Source organism: Mustela putorius, unplaced genomic scaffold, assembly GCF_011764305.1.
Source record: "Mustela putorius furo isolate JIRA1106 unplaced genomic scaffold, ASM1176430v1.1 tig00003858_pilon_pilon_pilon, whole genome shotgun sequence".
NCBI lineage: Eukaryota > Metazoa > Chordata > Mammalia > Carnivora > Mustelidae > Mustela > Mustela putorius.
Genome location: NW_025422010.1, coordinates 11,974,178 through 11,998,874, shown reverse-complemented (window position 1 = coordinate 11,998,874; position 24,697 = coordinate 11,974,178). Strand labels below are relative to the sequence as shown.

Sequence of the window (24,697 nt, the reverse complement as noted above, 5' to 3'; positions counted from 1 at the left end):
GTGGGCTGCAGTTGGTCTTCCCAGGCAGGGCTAACAGGGAGACAACACCTAGGGTAGAGGAATCAGCCTATGGCCGGCTAAGAGCCCCACTAGGAGGGCGAGTTGGGAGGAAGAAAGGAGCTCAGGGGAGGTCCAGCACAGGAGGGCAGCATGAGGGAAGTGCTGGGACTGAAGGGGAAGGGGGGGTGAGGTGTGGAAGCCGGCAGTGTGTGGACCAGCAGGGAGCCCTCAGGAGCTCACCCGCACCCCGTCAGTCTCCACCTTCAGTGAGGTCATGCTGTAGGAGAATGTGTAAGAGAGATGGACAGAGTCGGATGTTTTGGTTTCCTGAGTCAGGGAGATTCACTGATGACGGTAGTTACTCAGGTGAGGAAGCAAGGACGGGACCATCTGAGGTGCCATTCCAGTATGGCAAGGTGAAGATGTTGGGTGACAAGTTGGGGTGTCCAACAGGTGGCTAGATACCAGATTAAGCTCCATCTGATCACACTGTCTTCTAGGAACACAACACTTTAACCCCAATTTATCCAAGTTTGTCTGGTCTGTTCTAGATCCTTCTGTTGAAATGACAAGTTTAAATATACAAAACAGGCACCTCAGGTCTTCCATGGAGCCTATACAATGAGCAATTGTGAGGGTCTTTTTAATTTAAAAATCTCCATTTTAATTTCTCAAGTTTTTTTTTTTTTTTTTTTTTTTTTTTTTTTTTTTTTTTTTTTTTTTTAAAGTAGGCTCCACATCCAACATGGAGCCTAACTCAGGGCTGGAACTCACGACCCTGAGATCAAGACCTGAGCTGAGATCAAGAGTCATATGCTTTAACCAACTGAACCACCCAGGTGCCCCTAATTTCTGAACTTATTAACAGCTGGATCTGCTTCCCTAAGGAAACATATCTCAGATTCTCAAACGAGGCTGTCTTCTCTGCCGGCTAACACACACAATGCTCTGTTCTTCTGAGGTTGAGAAAAAAGACTTCAGGTTGTGGTGTGGGAACAGGTTATAACAACATATTCATTAAGGCATAGAGGTAGGGGTTTTATTTTATCTGTTTATTATCATTTAAAATATATTAAAATTTTAACACAGCAGAAGCAGGAATTAAATTGTACATGGCAGTCTAAAAAAAAAACAACAACCAGAAAACAGCAAACAAAACACAGAAAACAAAAATTTACATGAACCAATAATATATTAAAATTCCATTTAGGTGAAGATCTAAAAAAAAAAAAAATGAAATACACGCACACCTCTTAGAGAATTGTTTTGCTTCAGTGACCTACAGTTTGAGAATCTCTCCAAGCTGAATCAATTTTCTTCAACCATAAGATTCTTAATGAAGCAAATGGGTGAGGTCTGTTTGTTTTCTCCCCCCACAACCTCCCTCCTCTCAAAACAAGGGCTCTCCACTTCCATGGGGGCCTGGGTAACTTTGTGGGTATAAAAAAGGGGATTGTCTTTCAAAATTGTAGGATTGATTCCTCTTAAGTGTCAGATATAGTCACTTACACAAAACAAATAAGGTCTGATAAGAAATCAGAATCGTTCAAACAAATCATAGCCACCCAGCTCCCTACTTCAGAGAACTTCCCTTTTAATGGTTTGTCTCTATGAAGATGTAACACGACGGCTCCTCATCACACCTGCTCAGAGGGAGAGCGGGGCCAGCTACCTATTCTCCTGAGGTTGCCTCAGTGGTGCGGGTGGGTGGCTGGCCCTTGGGCCCGCCTCAGTAGCAGAACAAGGGTCCCCCATGTTCATGCAGATGGCCACCAGGCACTGCTGTGTGTGAGGGGGTCCTTGGGAGGGTCTGGCCAGCTTCTGCTACCTGCCCAGGCTGACTGTTCCCCAAGTGCTCTTTGAGCCACTGGGAGCACAAACAAGAAATACTTAATGGAACAAAAAGGAGAATTAATGAATCATGAAAATATGTGCTTATTATTATTTTTTTAAAGATTCGCACTTTCCTGAGTAAAGTACTTAAAAATCCCACATGAAGTCTTTCTAAAGCACCAGGCCTCTATCTCCTAGACTCACTGCATCCAGATGGCAAATCTGCGCCAAGTTCAGATGTTCTGGTGAAAACATGAACAATGTATTTATGAATGCTGTTTTTCTACTATTTCACTGCTTTAGAGTTTTATGCTTGAAAAATGGTTAATGGTGAAGGAGAAAAACTGAAGGTGTATGTGTGGGCTTCTTTGGTCTGTTTGTTGCAACGCATCAGAGCTGGAAGGACACCGCCGAAGATAAAGATGTCCCCAAACCATACACGGGCCCCTGCATCCTTGGCCCTGGATCAGTCATCATACCCTCTACACATCGAAACCACAGCTGCTTTCAAAGTCCAAATTAAATATGGATATAACCATGGGGACGTTCAAATCAAATTAATGTGGGCCAGTTTTATTGCTGCAAGAACAAGGTCCTGGTGCCATGGCCATTCAGGTGGTGTGTTTATCCTCTGGCTTCTTGGCCTGAGAGAGAGTCTTCTTCAGTGAGGTCCTGGGAATTCCTGAACATGAGGATAGAATTATAAATCTTCAGTGCTGGACCCAGTTTGATCTTCATCACCTTGACGATGTCTGTTTGTGTCAAAAGCAGGAAGGCTTTGCCATCGATCTGCTGCGAGTAAATAAACACATACTGTTTACCCTCTGGCGACTTCTGGGGACTCATGGCAGGGGTTGGGGGGTGGGGATGGACACTGAATGGTGTCCGCCTCCCTGCAGAGCTCTCCTACTACAGGGAAAGACGGCACCCTCTCCCACCCAGCTCTGACCGCTGAGCCACCGCGTGCTTTTACCCAGGACTCAGTTAAATATGAACTCAACATACAGGGGAAATTTCTGTTATGTTTAAAAAATCTTTGCCTGGGGGCGCCTGGGTGGCTCAGTGGTTTGGGCTGCTGCCTTCGGCTCGGGTCATGATCTCAGGGTCCTGGGATCGAGCCCCGCATCGGGCTCTCTGCTCCGCAGGAAGCCTGCTTCCCTCTCTCTCTCTCTCTCTGCCTGCCTCTCTGCCTACTTGTGATCTCTGTCTGTCAAATAAATAAATGAAATCTTTAAAAAAAAAAAATCTTTGCCTGAATTTGTATTATGAACCTTAAAAAAAAACCCCTACTTTCATCCACCAAGTAAATCTCCAGGAATTTTTCCCAAGAGAACAAAGTGCAATGCATCCACTCTAGTGTTATTTGTAATAGTGAAATATTGAAAACAGTCCAGGATTTCAAATATAGCAGGATTATGGTGTCGTCTAGGTTGGGGTATGAGGCAGTCACTGAAATTCACATCTTGATGAAACAATGATTTGGCAAATTTTTCTAATTTTTTATTTTGTTAAGCAACAAAATATGACATGATATAGAAAGATCTTTTTCATTCCATTACATTAAACATGTGTGACCACATATATATGTACATATAATGAAGATATTTAAAGTCTTTATACCAAAAATTAAGTGAAGTCAGATTTGGCTTGTGGGATAGTGGTTTCATTTTTATTTTCTCTTTTTAACTGACATGCATTGAAATTTTTAAAATGATAAATGCCATTATGAGCAGAAATATATACAAAATAAATGTTTTATTAACTTTTGAAAAGTGTGCAGAAGGGGGAGGGGCAGAAGAGGGAGAAGGACAGATAGACTCCCCACTGATTGCAGATACCCATGTGGGGCTCAATCTCACGACCCTGAGATCATGACCCAAGTAGAAATCAAGAATTGGTTGCTTTACCGACTGAGCCACCCGGCACCCCTTATTTACTAACTTTTAAAACATGGTGGTCTGACATGTGGTAGCTTCCCTGAGACTCACAGGATGGGGATGGACTACCAAACAGGCCATTTCCACAGCTTCTAAAAGCCCCACTCTGCTCTCAGTTTGAGTCCCAGGGACCGTATATGTGTCCTACACCCACATCACCTATTTAAGCAGACTGTCTCAGAAAGATTGCTGATTCTAGAACCAAGAAGACAGGATGAAAGGGTTTTCTATGGTAACCCTCCTTCCCTGAACCTTTTTGAATTGGTACAGACCCTTCATGTCAATGACTCACTGAGACATAAGCATCCCCCATGGACCCAAGTTTTGAAATTAAGTCTAAATTAAAGTGGAAAGTTAAAGTTTTAAAGTGTTAAGAAAGTTGTAAAAAGCTTCCTGTGATGTTGGCGAGGATGTGGAGAAAGGGGAACCCTGTTACACTATTGGTGGGAATGCAAGATGGTGCAGCCACTGGAAAACAGCATGGAGGTTCCTCAAAAAGTTGAAAATAGAGCTACCCTATGACCCAGCAATCGCAAAACTGGGTATTTACCCTAAAAATACAAATGTAGTGATCAGACGGGGCATGTACACCTGAATGTTTATAGCCGCAATGTCCACAATAGCCAAACTATGGAAAGAACCTAGATGTCCATCAACAGATGAATGGATAAAGAAGATGTGATATATATATATATATACAATGGAATACTATGCAGCCATCAAAAGAAATAAAATCTTGTCATTTGCAATGATGTGCATGGAACTAGAGGGTATTATGCTGAGTGAAATAAGTCGATCAGAGAAAGACAATTATCATATGCTCTTTCTGATATAAGGAATTTGAGAAGCAGGGCGGAGGGTTGTCGGGAGTAGGGGAGGAAAAAATGAAACAAGCTGGGATCAGGAAGGAGACAAACCATAAGAGACTCTTAAAGCTCACAAAACAAACAGGGTTGCTGGGGGAAGGGGGTTAGGGAGAGGGTGGTTGGGTTATGGACATTGGGGAGGGTATGTGCTATGGTGAGTGCTGTGAAGGGTGAAACCTGGCGATTCACAGACCTGTACCCCTGGGGCAAATAATACATTATATATTAGTGAAAAAAGGTAAAAAACAAAACAAAACAAAAACAAACCCAAAACCTTCTTGTGCATTTATGATAATGTCTGTTGAAGAATTGTCCATTTGGGGAACGGAAAACCTGGAGAACTTTCTAAGGTGCTGAAACACGCTAACCCCAAGCTTTAAAGTCCCCTCTTGGAAGTCTGTGTTTTACAGAGGCATTAGACAGGGTCAGTGTTCTGTCCACCAGGGAACTGCTGGTCATAAGAGCCACGCTGGAGCCACCTGACCTACAGACACCTGTGGACAAGGTGGGTCTTGGGCACTGCTTGAAGCTGAGAGCAGCTCAAATGTGTGAGGCCAGGCTAGCTACTTCTGAGCAGTGCTGGGCTCAGGTGAAAGCAGGTGAACGTCATGTCTCAACCGGCAGCTACCCAAACAGCTACCTGAGTGACCCTGATGCTGAGTTACCTGGAGGTGCAGGACTTGTTGGGTTCTGAGGATCCCAGGACCCCAGACTCCAAGAGTACTTTCCCTGAACCAAGCATGTCCCGACCGCTGGAGCGGGAGGGTGTGTGCTACACACTGGTGGCTCTAGGAAGAGTTTTCTTACAGACTTCTAGAGCAATGGTGATGGAGTCATCATGAACAGAGACTGGAATCTGCTGCCTTCTTCCTGCTATGCACTAGCCTCCTCACTGCTTATTGGAGGACCCAGGACAACAACTGTAAAGTGCTCAGCATGGCCCAGCACAGGCAAGTCCACAATAAACAGGAACCACCATATTTTCACTATTACTCTATAGCTGATCCAGTCTCTTCTGGGGCCCCTAGGGCTATGGTTACTAATTCCAGGACAAATATTAAGCAGTTTGAGACATTCCCAACTAACATGGAGTAGGAAACAGAAACCCCACAGAAGGGCTCTTTGGCTTCTCTGTATTCCTCTTGAAGCAGGTATAGAGCAGGGACACACAGGACGGTCCCACTGTCACCCTGGGGTAGACAAATTCCCTCTCCTCCCTGGGCACAGGCTCCTTGCAGGACCCCTCCTGCCCACAGTGAAGCCTGAAGTCATCACAGCAGAGCCGGCACAGCACCCATAAGGGTTGCCTGACGTGTTCATTTATTCTTCCCCCAAAGAGTTTATTTCTCGAGCAGGCCCCATGCGCCAGGCACCAGAATGTTTTGTGACAATGCAGAGTTCAGCACAGGCAGGACAAGGACAGAGGCTGACCCTTCGGGGCCCGACTGCCCTGCTGGGCTCTGTCCCTCCCCAAGCCCTCTCTGTGGCCCACCAGCTGCTCTCAGTTATGCTCAAGTCAATGAAAACAAAGCTCTTCAGGGACCAGACTATGGAAAGACATATAATTTTTGCATTTCTTACCTCTTTCTTGAAGCACTTGGCATGTTCCTCGCAGCCCAGGAGAGACTGTACAAATTCAGCCACCTACGGTGCAAGATGAAAACACGCACCTGAAATAATTTCTTGGGTTGTAGTAACTCAACATTTGAGTAAAATATATTGCAAATCCCTCAAACTCTTGGGACTGAAATAGGAACTATCAAGACCCATTAGCCTGTGCCAGCTCAACAATCAGCCCAGCCCCAGTCTCTTCTGGCCTCTTACTGCCCAGATGACCTACACAGGGTTACTGTTGTGATGGCAATGACAGTCTCCATGGATGCCGTGCCAGCATTCTGGAATCTTCTCTCATCTGATCCTCATGTCCTCCCTGTGGAGTTAGGGAAGGTAGGAGGGCATGGCCCAAGAGTAGCAGTCTCCACAGTGATTGCCGGAGAAAAGGACTGGGCACCTGGCCCTTCAGTGACTCTGAGGCCCCATCTGAGTCTCACAGGGACTCCAGGGACCTCTGCTGACCAAATTCCCTCACCAGTGACAATCAAGCTGAAGCCCAAGGAGGCTCAATGACTCTCTGAAGGTCACGCATGGCCGGGAAGTGCCAGGGATGGTTCTGCAACTCAGGGTTACAGCCTCCAGACCAGGAGTTCTGGAGAATCACCTCTGTAGCTTCATTTCCTACTCTTTCCCCGCCTCCCTCCCCAGCCACACACAAGGCCCAGGTTCCTTCTAATTAGAGAGACCAGAGCACCACCTGGCTGGAAGAGCAGGAAGCCATGAGTGTCCCAGCGATGCTTCTAGGGAGCCGAATGAACAAATGTGATAAAGCGTACTCTCAAAGACCAATGACAAGGGGAGTCCGGCCCCTTTTGGCAAGGTCCGGCATGGCTGCGGCACAGAGGAAAGGCAACCCAGGAGGCAGCAATGACAAAACCTGGGAGATGATGTTTTTAAGAGCAACTGTCTTCACGCGCTGTGTCTTGTGCCAGCTGAGCAGGGAGCATGCGAACCTTCTCCCCCCTCTCTGAAGGAGAAGGCCCCCGGGAAGGCAGGGAGTGCAGGCCCTGGTATCAACATGTTCTACAATCCAAGAGGCCTGGGAGTCCCCGGCTCCCTGCAGGGAGAGGACAGCGGACACTCACCCTCCCCACACTTGGCAGAAGAGAGCCCTGCGGCCTCGGCTGATCTCCGGCTTCCAAAGCGGCCAAGAACCAACATCCGCAGCGCGAACCCGGACCCTGCCCCCTGCATGCACACCCCTGATTCACAGCTATATTGGATACGAGGATTCCAGAACTACTTTTTAGGGGCTGTCAGCATGTCGGTGTTTGCTTTCCTCACCTCGGATGCTGCAAGTCTGTTTATCATGAGTCATTACAGTCATCCTTCCAAAGTGCAGGATGATGAGAATTAAAAAAAAAAAAAAAAAAAGAAAAAAGAAAATCTTCCCAAACCACACAAAGGCATCCTTGAGCCTGGGAGCACCTGGGAGGCATTAGTGCTTCGAGGGGCTTCGCCCAAGTGCCTGGTGCTCTTCTGATGAGGTACCTGATTTGCTCTTTTCAGGTGGCTGAAATCATGGAGCTGAGGAAGGCGTGGGAACACTGTTGGTCAAGTTGTGGAGACACGTAACTGGGGCGGGTGACAGCAGGAGCTCCAGAGAGCTTCTAAGGCCTGGGACACTAGGAGGGGGGTGCTGTCCCCTTGCTCCCGAGGCTGCTCTCTGGCCAGGGACCCCCCCACCCCCTCCTCAGCTCCTGCTGGGCGAGGCCCCTGCTGGGCGCTGGGAAGCAGGACCCGTGAGCAGGTCAGGTGGGAACTTCCAACGCGTTTATGGTTTGATCAGAGGTAGGAGGATAAAGGGAAAATGGCACGTAAGGCTGCCTTACTCATCACACTGATACATGCTCTCAGATGTGCTAAGTCCTAGAAGAGGCGGAAAGACTATGGGCTTCTAGCAGGGATAGATGGCATTTCAGACGGGAACCCAGGAAAGCGATCACAAGGGAGATGGAGGCTGAGACAGGCACTGTTGGGTGACATGTTTCCACTGGGGGCGATTTGGGGGGTTGGCGAGTGGAGACCTTCTCAGCACAGAGCGTCTGGGCAAAGCCATAAGCAGGACGCATGACACATACGGCATCGGCATGGAGGAGTCCCGTGTGGCTAGAACTGTGGAGCAGAAAGGGAGCTGTGGAAAAAGACGGGGGTGAGGGGGTCGCCATGTGGTTTCCTGGTATGGGCAGCAAGAAGCCCTGGAGGGGCTGTTCTCTCTCTTGGCCGCACCCTGGAATCCCCTCAACAGCTTTACACAGGTATGACAGTGAGGCTCAGGCCACAGGGACGCCGAAGTCACGAGGCTGGATCTGGTCCATGTGCTGGGCATGCATTTCTAGACACCCCAGGTGATGCTCACGTGCAGGCAGTCCTGAGAACGCGGCACGAAAGAGCTTGAGAGGTGATCTAGCAGCGTCGGGGGGCACCGGGTAGGACGTCACTAGGAGACACCTGCAGCTGTCTGGTGGGGGGCCCCAGGGCCTGGACACTGCATGGGGCAGAGCTCAGAGCTGGAGGCAGGAGGCACTGCAAGTCCAATCCTGAGACCTGCCCACAGGCTGGGTGTGGGACAAAAGGAATCAGAGCAGAGCCCAAGAGAACTGCTGGAGGGCTGGCGTGTCGGGCGCTACTGACTGGTGTGGGCTGAGCACTCTTTGCCGCGGGGCATCCTGGGTGTCGCAGTCTGTTTTGCAGCCACACTGGCCTCCATTTGCCATGTGCCACGTGCACCCTCACCCCCCTGTTGTGACAACCAAAAACGTGTCCAGTTGTTGCGCATGTCTTCCTGGTCCAAAGCCACTGCTCTACAGGCAGGTTTTCCTGAGATGGCTCTTTCACAGGACAAGAGGCTGAATGTCACAGCAGGAAAATTAGAAGTAAAAAAGCAGGACTAGGAATTAGCAGAAGACATACATTTTGTCATAGCTCAATCAGCTCCTGTGGGAAAGCCAAGCCAGAAACGAGGAGCCCGGATTCCCCACAAGGAGAAGAGCTTTAGGAGAGAGTCTTTTTAAAATACACATTTCAGAAACTTCCATTTGCAGCAAAAGTGGTGTGTGTTGCTTTGATGGTCTGCTGGGTTAAAATATCCTTTTCTGGGCACACAGGAAAGAACCACATTTCCTCTCCTGTTAGCCAACGAGTCACTGTCCATGTGGAGGTAGACAGGATTTTTAACAGGAATAATGAACCTGTCAGAGCGGAAGTGAAGCATCACTGGGGAGTCGGGTGGCCCCCAGCAGGGCCCCAGGCGCAGCCCCTCCCTGTCCCACCTCCCTCAGACAGCAAGCCTCATCTCCATTGCTGAACCACTGGCCGGAAATCTTCTGCTTCTTTGGAAAAAGGTTCTGGGTCTATTCAGTCTGTCCTTTTCCAAAGTCAAAAACAAGTTCCATGGAATCTACTGAGGTTGACTTTTCTGACCAGAATTTAAAAATATCTAAAGGCCTTGATCATTATTCAGTCTCATTATTCAGTATTGTTAGTATTTATTCTGTGTAAGAATAAATTATATTTTGAGGTTTAATAGAAAGCCCATTTTGCTAAATATTTTAAATGGAAAGTGGTGAGCTCGAACATAGCATAGAGTAGTACTATCAGAAAGCTTGCCTTTCTTCCTCCTCTTAAAAATCTGTTTATCTGGGGCGCCTGGGTGGCTCAGTGGGTTAAGGCCTCTGCCTTTGGCTCGGATCATGATCCCAGAGTCCGGGGATCAAGCCCCACATCGGGCTCTTCGCTCAGCAAGGAGTCTGCTTCCTCCTCTCTCTCTGCTTGCCTCTCTGCCTACTTGTAATCTCTGCCTGTCAAATAAATAAATAAAAAATCTTAAAAAAAAAAATCTGTTTATCTCTCCAAGTCTGTGGTAAATGTGAACTGTTCAGATGGGCATGAGCTCTAGGAAGCAGGAAGCTACCATCTGTTTGCCCGCACCCAAGATGGATATGTGGATGTGTCTGCTGGTCTCAGGTGATGGCACCTTTGTTGGGGTCTGGGGGCGGCCAACTTCTGCCTTGGCTCCCAGCAGCACAGCTGGTGTGGAGGCTGCCTGATGCCCGGTTCCCTGAGTTCTCAGGAGTGGGGTGTCCCACAGCAAAAGCCCCAGCTTTGTCTTGGAAAACCACTGAGTAGGTTAATCCTGGGGATGACACAGCACTTTGGAAAGACTAAGAACAATGACCCTGTGCCAACTCTTGAATGAGCCCATTACTTTTCCCAACTTACTTCCCCCAGCGACCTACTTTTCCTGGCATCCTCTCGGAGCTCAGCAGGCCTGTTTGCTTCCATGGGGTTGCTGTGCCCTTAAATCTTTCCGAACGGTGGTGTTCTCGATCTTGCTGAGCCTGGAGCTGTGTGCCTGATTGCCCTGGCTCCAAGTCCACTGGGGACTATGTTTCCAGCCTGGGTCTCATTTTTTAACAGTGGAATTTGTTATCTGCCCTTTCTTAAGGGCCCACTTGTATAAGGCTGCTATGCTTAGTTAGCAGTATCCTGAATTTTTCAAAACACTCCCTCCTGTGTAAAGATTGCTTTTAAAGCAGCTGCCATCTTTTAAAGTTAATGGACATTTGGGGAGAACTTGGTTGAGGCTCTGGCAATTTATACGTGCTGCTTTAAAAAGGATTTCTGATCATAAGGAGTAAAAGCACCCATATGTGCCCTGAGCATACATGAGCCACACCTGTGGCTCTAACATACAACCCGCAGCCTCCTGTCCTCACGCGCCCATACACACCTGGTGGGAGGGTACCACATGCCTGTGCATACCTGCAGGAGGGTACCATGTGCCCACACACCTGGTAGGTACCATGTGCCTGTGCACACCTGGCAGGAGGGTACCACATGCCCGTGCACACCTGTGGGAGGGTACCAGATAAAATCCACCTCCCCGTTGATTCAATCACACATTTCTCACACACCTACTCTGGGCAAGATACTCTACTATAATGACATAAAGAGATATAGTTAGTTCCTACTCTGTAGTGCTTACACTCTTTTACAGAACATTTCCATGGCCCAGGGTACGAAATACACTTCACCCTGACCACGACTGGAGTGTTTGCCCACACCCACACATTTCTAACAAAGGTTTCGCAAAATAATCACCCTTACTACAGATACGGTCTTTCCTTTCATCATGTCTTTCACTCTAGAACCACAACATCGACTTCACAGCCTACCTGTGCTTTGAAAATCACTGCTCCAATCGAATTAGCCTAAAAGAGTGAGAAGCCAGCTCCCATGCTCTGGGCAAGTTTAGGATGGCCCTGAGCAGGCTTTTCTTCCCAAGTAACAGAATGCAGAGAGCAGGTCTCCCTCCCAGGCCAGGAGAGTAGACAAAAGGCAACGTTTTTGCTCTTCATCTTTGGCTGCAGACAGACTCCTGCCTTGAGTCTCCCTGAATGGCACTTAATGCAAGGACACACAAGTCCATTTTCAATGTATCCTGTCTTGGGCTCTTGTGGCTCCTCTCCAATACTTTGCCTAATGAGAACAAAACACAGAAGAACAGAAACCACCTTGGTCTCCTCTTGTCCTGCACAGCCTTTTCAAATCCTTGCTGCTGCCCTAGTCCCATTTTTAATATGACATCTAAAATAGTCACAAACTCTATTGTTGGTACTCACTGGAATGCCCCCTAAGCAAACCCCCATCTGAGGGCTGCCTTATCTTCAAAGATACAAACAGAGTCACCACAAAGCCCATAGTCTCATCCCATCCAAGATTCTTGAGGGGCCTATGTTGGTTCCAGGAAATGTGCCACAAGAGTGTGAGAATACAGAAATAAATTTAGGAAATGCTCCTTGTTCTCAAGAGCATCTAGATAGGGAGACTTCAAGACTATGATATACTAACTTGAGGGAATAAGCCACACTTTCTCTGGAATGCATCCTTGAAGGAAGTCATGGTTATGGAAGCATCACGACAGGGTTGCTTATGAAGACAGCCTCAGGGATGATGTTCTTATTTATAATCTAGAATATTCTAAGGCCTCTTTCAGCAATAAAGGGCTGAGGTTCCATGTGTATCCACTACACAGAACTCAGGGACTGTGACCTTGCTGCCTAATAGTCCTTAATGGTGCACTCAGTGTCCCCCACAGTGAGCACCTCCTCGACCCATGGAGATCTGCAGCATGATCACCACTATCTTTCATCACCCCCAAGCCCTCGATTTCCTGCAGTGCCAGGCTTGGGACTCATCAAATCAGAAGCCCCCTACACTTCCTTGTCACTGCTTAATGCTCCTAAAACAGAGGTTCTGCTCTTTTTGGATGATGGTCCTCTTGAGACATTAATAAAAGGCCTGGCCCTTCTCTTAAGGCAAGAAATACACACATTTTCCACATTTTTTCCAAATCCGTGGAAATCTAGTTCCGCAGCCCCAGCCAGGAGCCCTGTGCTACATCTGGCCTGTGCCCTGCTGAATGGGACACTTGCCACCTGCCTCCTGCTGACACATCTCTGTTGTGGACTCTCTCTCCAACTGTGGTCCCCTCTCTGTCCTCAGCAGCTCTCCTTGGACAGCCGTGTCCTTGGTGAAGGCTCACTCAGCTCCTCCATCCATTAGTGACATCCCAGGCGGTATTTCTGCCCTGGGAACAGGTGTTGTGCATTCACTGCTGCGACATCATCTGCAGGGCCCTCTCCCTCAAGATGTCCCACAGGAAATTCACCATCTTCTCCTCCTGGCCCCAAACTGGGCTCTTTCCTCCAAAGTTTCATTCTGTTTGGTGGCACCACTAGTTCCCCTTTCTTCCAGATGCATGCTCTTGCTCGTATAGCATCGCCCTGGGTCCCAAACTGCGTGGTGCTGAGACTGCGCATGGAGTCACGTTTGGCTCATTTCCGCTCTTCATCTTCAGTGTCTGAGCTGTTTCACTGTGTTGTGTTCTTTCAGCTTGAAGACGGCTGCCGACCTCGACTTCGGGGGGTTCTTCTGGCAGCGCCCAGCACAGACCCGGATGACTCCACACCGGGAATGTGGCAGTGCTCCCCCGCTGGTCCCCGCCCTCTGCCTCCTCTCACATGTACTCCTCCACAGACGGTGTCACTCTCCTCCCCTCGAAGCACCATTTGCACAGGAGACTTTCTGTGAGCGCCTCACGTGGCTCGTGCTGCCGGCTGATGGACACGCACGCCGGTGTCCAGCCTCACACCCGGTGCACCTTTCCCATCCTGGGGCACTTCTGTCTGTGCCCCAGGGTGCGTGGCTCTGCCTGTGGGGCCCTGTGGGGTGCTGGCTTAGTCTCTAGGTGCCTTGACTTCCCTAACTGTAAAATGGGCAAAACAAAAGAGTGCTTGCCTTATTCTCAGTATATTAACAATGTTCATTGTCATTATAAACGTTAGTAAGAGATGTGCCAGACATCTGCCATCCGTGTATCCACCATACCCACTTCCAGATGACCTTCTATTTTTCCCTTTGACTGGAATGGCCGCCCTTCTTTGCTCTGCTTGGACGTGTCCATGATGCCCTTGTCACGCGACATCATTCAACAAACATTCCTGGGTTATCTACTAAGTGCCAGGTGCAGAGAGTAGTTCTCCAGATACATGCCAAGTGAGTGAAATAAGGTCTCTCCTCATCTGGTGAGGGGCAGATGAGCGAGTGTAGGTCAGTGACGGAAGACTCTCTGAGGAGATGGGAGCACCGAGAGGCTTCTGCCAGAGGGGAGTGTCGTGCTAATGGCCAGAACTGGTCGTTGGCAGAGCAGGAAGGGCCACCTGAGGCCGGGGTAGCAACTGTGCCAGTGTGAGGACCCCATGCAGGGACTGTAGCCCAGGGTGGGAAGCCCATGGGGGGCATGGTGGGAGGTAGGGCTGGAAAGGCAGAAAGGACTGCCCGTGCAGGTCCTAAGGCATGCCAAGGACTTTGTCTGGGGAGCTTGGGATTCTGTGCAGGTAGGCAGAGACACCCCCCGAGGTCTGTGTCTCTACCTTGTCCATCCACTCTCAGGACTCAGCTGCTCTGTGCACAGAGGGCTGCGGCTGAATTCAGGTGGCTGCCTCCCCCAAGACATCTTTCTAAGCATGATGGTGATGATGCAAGGGAAGAGAAGCCACTGTCAGTCTAACTTAAAAGTTAGCAGAACCTTGAGTGAATGGTTTGAAAGTCAGGAACAAATGACTTGCCCCTGAGCTCCCCATAATGTGCCTGCTGTTCAAAGGCCAAAGCCGCACATGACTGGACTACAGACACATCAGGACTTAGTTCAGTTGGCTTGGTCATGAAGCCACTTCATGCTCTGTAGACTGGTCAGAATTCCTCAGCGAGGGGCAGGGACAGACCTGGGATCACATTTCATCACCACGGGTATATTCAGCCAAGGCTCCGTGACCAGGACTCCGGGGGCACTTGGACAGAGTGCAAGGAGAGGTGGAGCCGCCGGGTGTGCTGACGGAAGGGTGTCAGCCCTTGTTGCTCTGGGCAAGGAGGGCTGGGCAGGGCGATCCACCAGGCAGATTCTGTGAGGGGCCGGCGAAGAGGGGGACAGAGCAGGCTTGCCCCGAACCTCCAGCTCAGCATGGCCTTTGTCACCTGCTCCTGGTCCCAGGCTGGAAAGGAAGGCCTGAACCAACATGAAGTCAAGCTGACTGTGAAAAGTGCTCAATGAACATTTTGTGACTAATTTAACTCCAGCTCCGCTGTTACCTGTCCTCTCAGTGACCCAGGGTTTTCCTTCATTTAAAAAAATTAATTAAGGCCTGACTAGTGGAAATAATACCTTTATCAAAAGAAATGTCCAAGAGTGTATTCCTTAAAAGAAAACTGCTTTATATATGCAGCATTTCTATAGCATTAGAGCAAATAATGGGACTTACCTGGTCCTTATTAAAAACCAACACTGTAAGGCATGGTGGTATTAAAGTTCGATCCATTTTCCCATGGTTTCAGCATCTTATGCTGTGTTGCACTCTGATTCACTTTAAAGACAAACCTAAGGTGAACTGTTCATCTGTGGCTTCAAGTGGACAAACCCGGCCCAGAGCCGCGTCGTAATGAGAAGCAGTTTGTCCTCTGGAGCCCTGCAGAAACAACCCCCCACCCCCACCCCGGGGAGGTGCTCCTCAGACAAGATGCTGCTTAGGGCAGGGGCTGCCTGGAGGCAAGTTTAAGATGCTTACACACGTGTGCTTCCCCAGAGTGAATCTGTGACGTGGGACCAGAGGCTTGGGCTGCTCTACCGAAAGTGGTGCTGGGCCGATGGTGACAGAGAGCAGAGGTGGTTCTGGGGTACCAGTGGGCATTGGGGGCCAAAACCAACTGGGCTGTCCTATTTCCCTCAAAATCAGCCTGTCCTTCTCCCTAATGTGTGGATCTAAAATTTGATGCCATGGATTTTGTGCCTAAGAAAAATTCCCCGCAGCTGGGCCCAGTCCTTCCAGCGCCCCAGAGCTGCCCCGCTCACCTCATCCACTGTCCATCGGGCCACCTCGCTGGCCTGGATGTTGGCCACGCCCGGGAGGAGCTTGCAGTGCTGCTCCCTGCCGAGGGGAAGGTCCCGGAAGGGGTGCGCCGACACTGAGGACATGAAGATGGACTGGTGCAGCACCTGCTGTGTCTGCTCAGCCGAGTATTCTGGAAGAGAGACAGGGTGGGTCAAACACACGCATGGGGCCAATTAGGGAGTAACACCTAGGTCAGCCCCTCTTCCCAGGGGCCAGGATAGGACAGGTGCACACTCAGCAGGGACCCTGGTGTTCCAGTCCCTTGGCATCGCTGCCAGGAGGCATCCCCAAGCACAGGACACGCCACTGTTCTGTTTCAAAGCAACTGTCAGGAGAAACAGATGTTATATAAGGCCCAGGATGACTCCGGCTATTTGCGAAGCAAGGTCAAATAATCTCTGGGAGACATTGTTTGATGCCAACCAAGAGCTAGCCTGTCACTGCCACTGGCTTTTCTCCCTCCAGATCAGAGGTCAGAGGAAGCACAGAGCCTTGAGAACGTGGCTGTTAAGCAGATTGGCCCACCGACCCATCTGGGACATGAGTGGCCACAAAGGACAACTTCTTCCTTGAAGCTGCTTCATATGCCTCCAAAGGCACAATGAGTTCAGGTCCACATCTGGCTTCACAGGTCCCCTGGGGGACACTGATGTGGAATGCAGCACAGGGTCTCTTTGGGAATGTGGGTGGCAGCTGCTGAGCTAGTTCCCACCGAGACATGATGACCTCCCGGGACTTGCAGGAAGCAGCTGCAGCTGAGATGTGACTGTCCCGACATTGGAACTCTTAAATGGATACTCTTTTCAGAGCAAGAGCTCTGAGAGCTCTGGTTCTAAGACCTGGAGGGCAGCGGCTACTTGCTGGCTCAGGATTGGCTGCTCTCACTAAGGGGTAATGCCTCCCTCCCGCCTCTTACTTGTCCCTGGGCATACGGAACTGGTTTTCCACCCTCCAGAGTGACTTGACTCTTAAGTTATATCCCAACATTGAGATGGAGCCAGAGATCTGAATTTAATTCCCTAGTTATTTTGCTTTGAATGTATAAATGGATAAGGAACAAAAACATTACAAAGATTTCAGAGAAAACCCAACTCATGCCTTTGTACTGTCATTTTTTTAAGATGCTTTCAACACACATGAACAAAATAAAGCAATTGCTATTCTAAAATACTTTGAGAAGAAAAGACCATAAAAAATTGTTTTGAGCCTTCTAGAAGTCTACCTTTCCCAGTGCAAATGACAAGGAAGCAGTAGCCACATAATTTAAACTCTATTATGATGGTTTATGTTTTACTAACAGAGCCTGAAAAGCTATTATGCAAATATTTCTGTATAGTTTTCAGTAGGTTAGGCTGACCTGCACCTGGCATGGTCGCACGGTCACCGGCACGCTCGTAATCAGAGGTTCCAAACCAGGATGAAGCCCATTCATCACCACCCTGAGTGCTGGGTGCAGACATCCTGCATATTTACTGATGCTTGCTGTCTGCACAGATAGAGAGACAGCAAAATTGCGGCCTTCTCCCAAATTCTTATGCTCCAGTTGCAAGCAGCAGCAAATTCATCTCTAAATGCTGATTGTCCAACACTGACCTTTTTAGTATGTAAATAGGTTATCTCCCTCCGTGTAGATCAGCCAACAGTATGCAGAGCTGATGGTTTGGAAGCAGAACTTCACATCTTCTCGGAAAAGCCAGCATGTTTACAGATGTGACTGTTCCTTAATGAAGGTGTCAGGTTGGACAAGGAGCATGTACAAAACCAGCCCTGATGACCCAGGGGGCAGAAGTGTCCCTAGTGTCTGAGGTCAAGGCCGCAGAGTCAAGACCTCCCAGGGCTCTCCTGGGCAATGAGGAGTTAACCCTATCTGCTCAGAGGGAGTCAGACCTGAGTCTTTATTCTGAAAATGAATCGCTTTTTGGTTATTTTTTGCTGAAATAACGTGAACGTAAAAACAAAAAAAAATCACATCTGTATCTCAAACCCATGTCCTGGGTAAACCAATCACGTACTGTTTCCGAATTGTATAGGACTCTAAAAGGACACCGTTAACGAGTCTTATGTTTTGGAAGTACAGAGATGTGAAGGGACGGTGAATAGATTTCTGTGATGTACAAATAAAGGCCAAAGGCATTAAAATTGTCAAAGAATGACTGTGCTCCCCAGCAAGAACATTTTCCACACTGTAATTCTGGAAGCAGAATTACACTTCCTTGAATGCCAAGGGGTCCACCTGGAAATCTGTCTAAGGTGTGCTTATACCAGCACCGAACAGCACTGGGGGTCCTCAGTACCCTACTTCTCAGGACTCCGGGCCCTCGAATATGGGGCCTGTGGGTCAATTCAATGAACAAGGTGGCCTTCAGCTCAGGTGGGGACCTTGAGCTGTGTGCTGCCTGCTTAAACACACAAGGCTTTATGCTGTCTCTAGTTTTTGAATTCAGTTAACTGTGTTCCTATTTAAATCAAACTATCTGCTTGAAGGGAGGTGAAAGCCAGGTTTCTCGAAGGATGGACAGAACTTAATGGAGAATAAGTTCTATATGACAAAGTGAGTCCTCCCATGGCAGGCGGGAAAGGTCTGATGCCAGTGTGCTGGGTGAATAGTCCCCTGCCTGGCTTTGAGTTCTCATGGGTATAAAGACTCTTGTCTGTTTACCTACAACCTCATGTTTTGGGGAATGACTGCCAGAACTAGTTACATCCCAAGCACAAATAGTATTTACACTATTATTAACTCTATAAAATGAGATGGGAAGCCTGAAAGGTGAGTATTTGGGCTCAGAAAGACATGAAATTAGGTTAGGGAGGGAGTCTGAGAGCAGGAATTTGGAATAACCAGTCTGCCAACTCGAAGGTGGGACTGGAGTCAAGAACATGTACCATCTAGAGCTGGCAGGAGGGGAAGGAGAATGCGAATGAGGACACAGTGTGGTCCCCAGCATATCCGAACCATCCATTAAAGGGTAAGGGCTACTCTAAATTTGACTGTAAGTTCCTTGAGGTCAGGATTGATGCCCTGTGGAGGGATATCCATTTTTCAAAGTTAACACCATGGAAGACTAATTTTCTAGCAGTAACAGGAAAGAGGGAATGGATTTTGGAGAGCATTTTGTGGTGGTTTGTCTTGCCTTTTTTTGTATCATTTACCAGGTCCAACTACTTCCAAAGCTGATGATTTTGGGGTGAGATCCTCATGTCTGGCTGAGAGAATGCTAGGATGGGTCTTGTGTCAGAGGACTGTGGCAATGGGGGAAGGGTAGGGTCCACACCAGCTCGCCTACTCATGAGTCCCGGTGCCTACGCAGTTGCTGAGTGACTTAGCCTCCATATATCAAGGTGTTTGAAGGAGGGTAATCATAATACATCCCACTGAATTGTCAGCATTACAACAGCTCCTGGGACATGATAAGTGTTCAATATATGTTAGGGATTACGTTACTGTTACAAATATTATAAAAGAGACAGGCTCAAAACAGAGTTGTATGTGCTCAGCCCCACATCAGCAAACCCAGACTTAATACCTAGCCTAGCTGTAGTTTCAGCCCCTCCCAGGAATGTAATCTCAGCCAGTCAGTCTGGAATTTCCTGGTGAGCATTGTGAGGTAATCTGACTGCTGGATCCCTGCCATCCCCCAAACAAAGGTGACCAAAACAACCCATTCTTTGCTTGTCCCTGTCCCCTTCTGCCTGAAAAATCTACTTTGTACAGTTCCTTGGAACTCCTCTCTGATATGGGAAACAAAGGCAGAAAAAAATTATTAAATTTCCTTACTACCTAGATCCCCCCTGACAAGTTCTTAAAATAGGCAGGGTAACATTCCTCTAGGGACTCAACTACTTCAAAGTTAATACTTTGCTAAGGTCAAAGGGCAATCCTAGCCCAAAACCATGACCCCCACCCCCCACCCAGGATCCTATAAGTATAAAAATGTATAAAATTCATGTATAAAAATTTCTTTGGAAACTTCCTTTATCTCTAAACCCCCCCAAGATAAGTTTTGGCAATCATCCCCCAAGCATATGGTCCACCAATATACATCTGAAGGGTTTCCTGACTAAGGTTTTGTTAGAGAATAACAAATGACATTTTCCCTACAATCGCTAGACCCTTTATAGTTCTGGAAAGCTTGCTTCCACAATTCCTTAGAGGCTTACACTATCCCTAACGCCCTCATAACTGGAAAGTATATAATGGGCCACTCCTCACAACCCCACTGCAGCTCCTTCTGCCCACGGGTCCTGTCCCCGTGCTTTAATAAAATCACCTTTGCACAAAGATGTCTCAAGAATTCTTTCTTGGCCGTCGACTTCAAACCCTAACATCTTTCCTACATCACTTTCTATCTGCTAGAGAGGATGTTGTTCAATTCATGAATCATTGAAGAAAGCCAATGAGATCTTTCAAATTTAAAGTTGAATTTCGTTTTTTAACATAAGATGCAAAGATATTTTAACTTCTAATGGAATGTTTGGACATAGAAGATTTCCGAAGCCAGTGTGGCTGAATATGCCTAAAACCTGTGAAAGCTAAAATACAGACTGAACCTCAAGGGCTTCAGGCCATGTTCAGCTTGCACACCCAAGTGGTCCCAGAATGACAGTGTTGGGGTCACAAAAGTTGTCTGCCAAATCTTAGTGGGAGGAAAGGAGCGTGGGAGCCACGGCCACTGCCGACGCCGGCTAGGGCATCTTGCCCGGGCACACCGGTGCCAATGTGCAGGAACCGAGTCATGCCGCTAAAATACATTCAGCCTGCCAGCTTTCAAATTATGTGGCTCTTGACAGACTTTTAAAATGTGGGGTGATTTGCATCATTTTAAATTCTGTGCATAAAATAGGCTTTTGAAAATATCCACTTAAAAATCTGCATACATTTTTATGAAATGCGAACACACGGATTTTAACTTTTTACCAAGCCCAGCACAGCTCACGTCATATTAGATACTCCCTAAATGGTTGCTAATAAATTAAAAAGCAGAAGCCTGTGATGAAGGTATATACTGTCTTCAGAAACTATTATCAAGTGAGAAGAATCAGATCATTTGTCTTGGGGCTCTTTGAGTAAACAGAGGCTTCTGGATTCAAAAGGATGTCCACCATGAACACAGGACAGAAGGGGGCTTCCTAACTGGGTGACTTATGTACTTCATCCACGAGGCCCAGCATTCAGCCCCAGTATCCCCCTAACACAGCTGAGGGATATGGGATGCTTCCCAGTTACACTGCAGCAAGTTGTTTCTACCCTCTCCCCTAAAAGTCAGCCAAGAAAATTCAGCCTGTGAAAGCAGCCCCCCTACTAGAGGTTTTAATATTTTAATTAGTCAAAATGCCTTTTGGGTCAGAAAGTGAAATGCATGTGTAATCCCGGCTTTGCCTCTAACATCAACGTGTGAATGACAATAAAGAAAGCTATCCCTACACTTAAGATGTCTTTCCCCTTCCAGAAAACACTGAGCATGTAGTACTTGTCACCTAGGTGGTTTGCTGTTTCTAGAACAGTTTGGTCGTAACAAGTTTTTGGATATTATTTTTCTCTCACTGGGTGTTTCTTTCGGGCTTTATGAATTTAAAAAATATATTATGGTATGTTTACTGATTTTGGCCCAGGCACTGTGAGATCTGGAGCACTCACTAGTTTCTGCAGCCAGCACATTCAGCTGCGTGTCCAGCTCTAGGGGAGGGGAGGCCCTAACTAGAATACCAGGAGACTTGGTCTGGTACTTGGATCATATCCATTCAGCAGCACTCAGAAAGGAGGAAATAAATAGTTCCATCTCCAAAAATAGTCAGTCAATGCCCTTCTTGCAGAGGCAACAAGTTGCTGGAATCCAGCAGACTCTCTGATGGGACAGGAGTCTCCACGGCAAGTGCCATCTGCTCTGAAAGGGGAAACCCTAGCTGGGCACAGACAGGCCCTCTGCTCCAAGTCCACGGGGATAGCCAGACCTGCCCAGTTGTGGAGGCTGTGGGACTCAGGCCTGCCTCTTGGGTGTCACGACCAGACAGATGCAGGACATGGTATGAGCACAGTCAGCTTCCCCATCCTACAGACTTCAACAAAATCTGAAGGATTTTGAGAGGAAAAGATTTTAATTCATTTGCAAATAACATGAAAGTAGGTCCCTGATTTCTTCTCTGCCCCTCTCGTTCTCCCAGCTTCGGCTCCTCTCCCACAAAGGGAAAAAATCCTTTATGGAAATGTTCTTTAAAAATATGGTTGTTTCTTCACAAAGGCGCGCACAACAAAACTGAAGCAAGTGAGTCATAAATGGTAACCAGAGGCTGCACGGCTGGGCCTCGAGTTATTTTTAATCCCACTAACTACAGAGACCCATTTCACAAGCAACCCTCTCTCTTCAATGAAAGGGGTAGCAATTCTGCTGTGTTCTCTGCTCTAAAGAGAAGAAAATAAAAAATAAAATGGCAATGAGTCCCAGTATGCTGTTATGTGTTTTCTTGCTTACTGTATACCGTGACAATCACTGTCAGACTTTCCTCAATTTACCCATCACTTCCCGAGGAGTTATTCTGCTTGCAGCCTTGTGCCCCAGTAGTGGCTTCTGCTGGGGAAGTGTGGAAAGGCTCAGGATGGGCTTTGCACTTGGCAACATTGTTTCTTCTCAGGATCCCCTGGTTTCAGGTCTTTGTTCTTAAGGGGCTTGGGGTGTCAGTTCTTTCTCTTTTTCAAGATTTTATTTATTTATTTGATAGAGATCACAAGTATAGGCAGAGAGGCAGGCAGCGAGAGAGGGGGAAACAGGCTCCCTGCTGAGCAGAGAGCCTGATCCCAGGACTCTGGGATCATGACCCGAGCCCAAGGCAGAGGCTTAATTCACTGAGCCATACAGGAGCCCGGGGGCAGGGGGCACAGTCATTTCTATACTACCTCATCTTCTCTTGATTTGACCAGGCTGAACTCACTCAGTCCCTCCTCATTTTTAATTCTTTACCCCCCAGTCTCCTCAAAACAAAAAGAAACCCAGAGCAAGAGGAACCCAAACAGCATCCGGGAGATGAGACAACCACACAACATCTGCATTCAAGAATATACCTGAATAGGAGGTCAGTTTCTAGCAGGCCCTCTGCCCACTGCCGGTTTGCACCCCTAACTTCTTCTCTTAGCAAATGGGGTGATTTGCTGTCCCATGCTCCGTTTTTTTTGTAACGTTATTATTTAGAACCCATACATTTGATCTGCAGAGTGCTTTATGATCGTGGTTCTTCATCTTTTGTCTTTCCTCATCACAAACCTGTTTTTTCTGCACTGATTTTATATGAATGTGGGAGATGAAGCAATAGAAATGTCTGGGACTTCCCAGGGGGCCAATCAATAGAATCAGAAGCTGAATGAAGAATGCTGCATATTCTAGATCTGTGTAGTAGCCACAAAGCAGCCACTGGCCACACGTGGCCCTGGACTACGTGCGATGTGGATAGTACAACCTGAGATGTGCTGTGAGTGAATGACGTGTCCTGGATTTTGATTACTTTTACCAAAAAAAATTATATATGTATATAAATATATAAAATGTAAAATATGCCTTTACACTTTTAAATCTTGATTTACATGTGAAATGATATTTTGTATATATTGGGTTAAATAAAGTGCCAATCAATGAACTCTTCTTGTTTCTTTTGTTATTTTAAGCGTGGCTGCTAGATAACTTGGAGCTCGCAGGCCGCTAGCGTATTTCCACTGGACAGTGCCGTGTGGAAGAGTGCAGAGTTGTGGCATCTGGGCCATGTGCGGGGAGTCCAGGGGGTTGACTAGAGTCCACAGGACTCCTTGTGCTACCGTGATAATCGTACCGCTCCGGGTGGCCTGCACGACCCCAGCCACTGCAAGCCTGAGGATGGAGGAAGACAGAAGACTGGAGACTAGAGACTGCCCTCCTGGGTGGGGGAGTGCTGCTGGAAAGGCGGCCTGAGCTCGCATCCTGGCTCCACAGTCAACTGGCCGGATGCCGGAGTTGTGCACTGGTACACTGGTCTGACACACAGAGGATGCTCATTGTCTCCACAGTTGGTAAATAAATGACTGAAGGAAGAAATGCATGTATTGGGTAAGTAGGAACTAACTTCATTTACTACAAATGCAAAGAATGGTGGCTTTCAAAACCAGATCAGGAACCACTCAGATTTCAAGCCACTTTCTCTAAAAGTTTGGCCGTACACCCCCAGATCACTAAATTCTTAAGGATCCTGTGGTAACTCATCTCCTCTCTTTCCTCCCTGGTGAATGGGTCCTAGGGGGAGGATGGACACAGAGCTTTGAAGTTTCTAGACTTCCTATTGCCATATTCTGAGAGTCCTCGATTGTCACAGAAAAGCCCAGCCTCCTCTGAGACCTCATTTTTGGGCTTTATAATTCATCACCTCCGTTCGGAGCCAACTGGCCTTCGCTCCTCAGCCTTGCTCCCTTAGTGAAAACCCAGTGCCCCAGCTCACGGTCCCTGGTCCTCCAGGCCTGCCTTCCCTGTGAGCAGGTGCCACCACACTGGCCTGTCCCCTTGACACCCCTCCTGCCTGTCCTCATTGTCAATATCTCTGAAGACCGAGAAGCAGCGCTCCTCACGGGCGGCCATCCAGCCCCACAGCCCACTGCTGGCCTTCTTCCCTACTGACTGAGCGTCTCCTCGCAGCTCCTACTCAGCAAGCACCCAAACTGTATCCACCCTCTGCTAGACACTGCAGTCTTCCATTTCTCCCCCGCACGGCTTCTCTTCCCCAGCCCCGCCATAGGAACTCAAGGCTGCGCCTCCTTCAGTGGCTTCCACATCTCCTCCGGTCCTCAGCTGGCTCCTCCAGCCCCTCAATGGCTGGCCCGTGGGACACAGCCCTCCTGGCTTCTCTTGGCCTTGCTGCCTTCACAAAGGCGCCTTCGACCAGTTTATAGCCAAACACAACTGGATCCCGATGGGACAAGTCATTTCACAAGCAGGGGAAGTGGCGAGCAATACTAACTCCCTATAATGAGACTCAGTCCCCCCGCCTA

The 24,697-nt window shown here is 48.1% G+C and overlaps 1 protein-coding gene across 4 annotated transcripts in view; it reads right to left on the bottom strand.

Annotated features, from left to right (window-relative positions):
- Window positions 1–2,375: 2,375 nt before the first annotated feature.
- L3MBTL4 (L3MBTL histone methyl-lysine binding protein 4) overlaps window positions 2,376–24,697 on the bottom strand; it is a 437,886-nt gene continuing 415,564 nt past the window's right edge. For all 4 annotated transcript variants that reach the window (XM_004742737.3, XM_004742736.2, XM_045065386.1 and 1 more), the window contains 3 exons: window positions 15,660–15,829; window positions 6,218–6,280; window positions 2,376–2,625 (listed from right to left, as the gene is read on the bottom strand). In XM_004742737.3, the coding sequence (XP_004742794.1) occupies window positions 2,458–2,625; window positions 6,218–6,280; window positions 15,660–15,829 (401 nt within the window). In that variant the 3' untranslated portion in view covers window positions 2,376–2,457. The remainder of the gene's footprint in view (window positions 2,626–6,217; window positions 6,281–15,659; window positions 15,830–24,697) is intronic.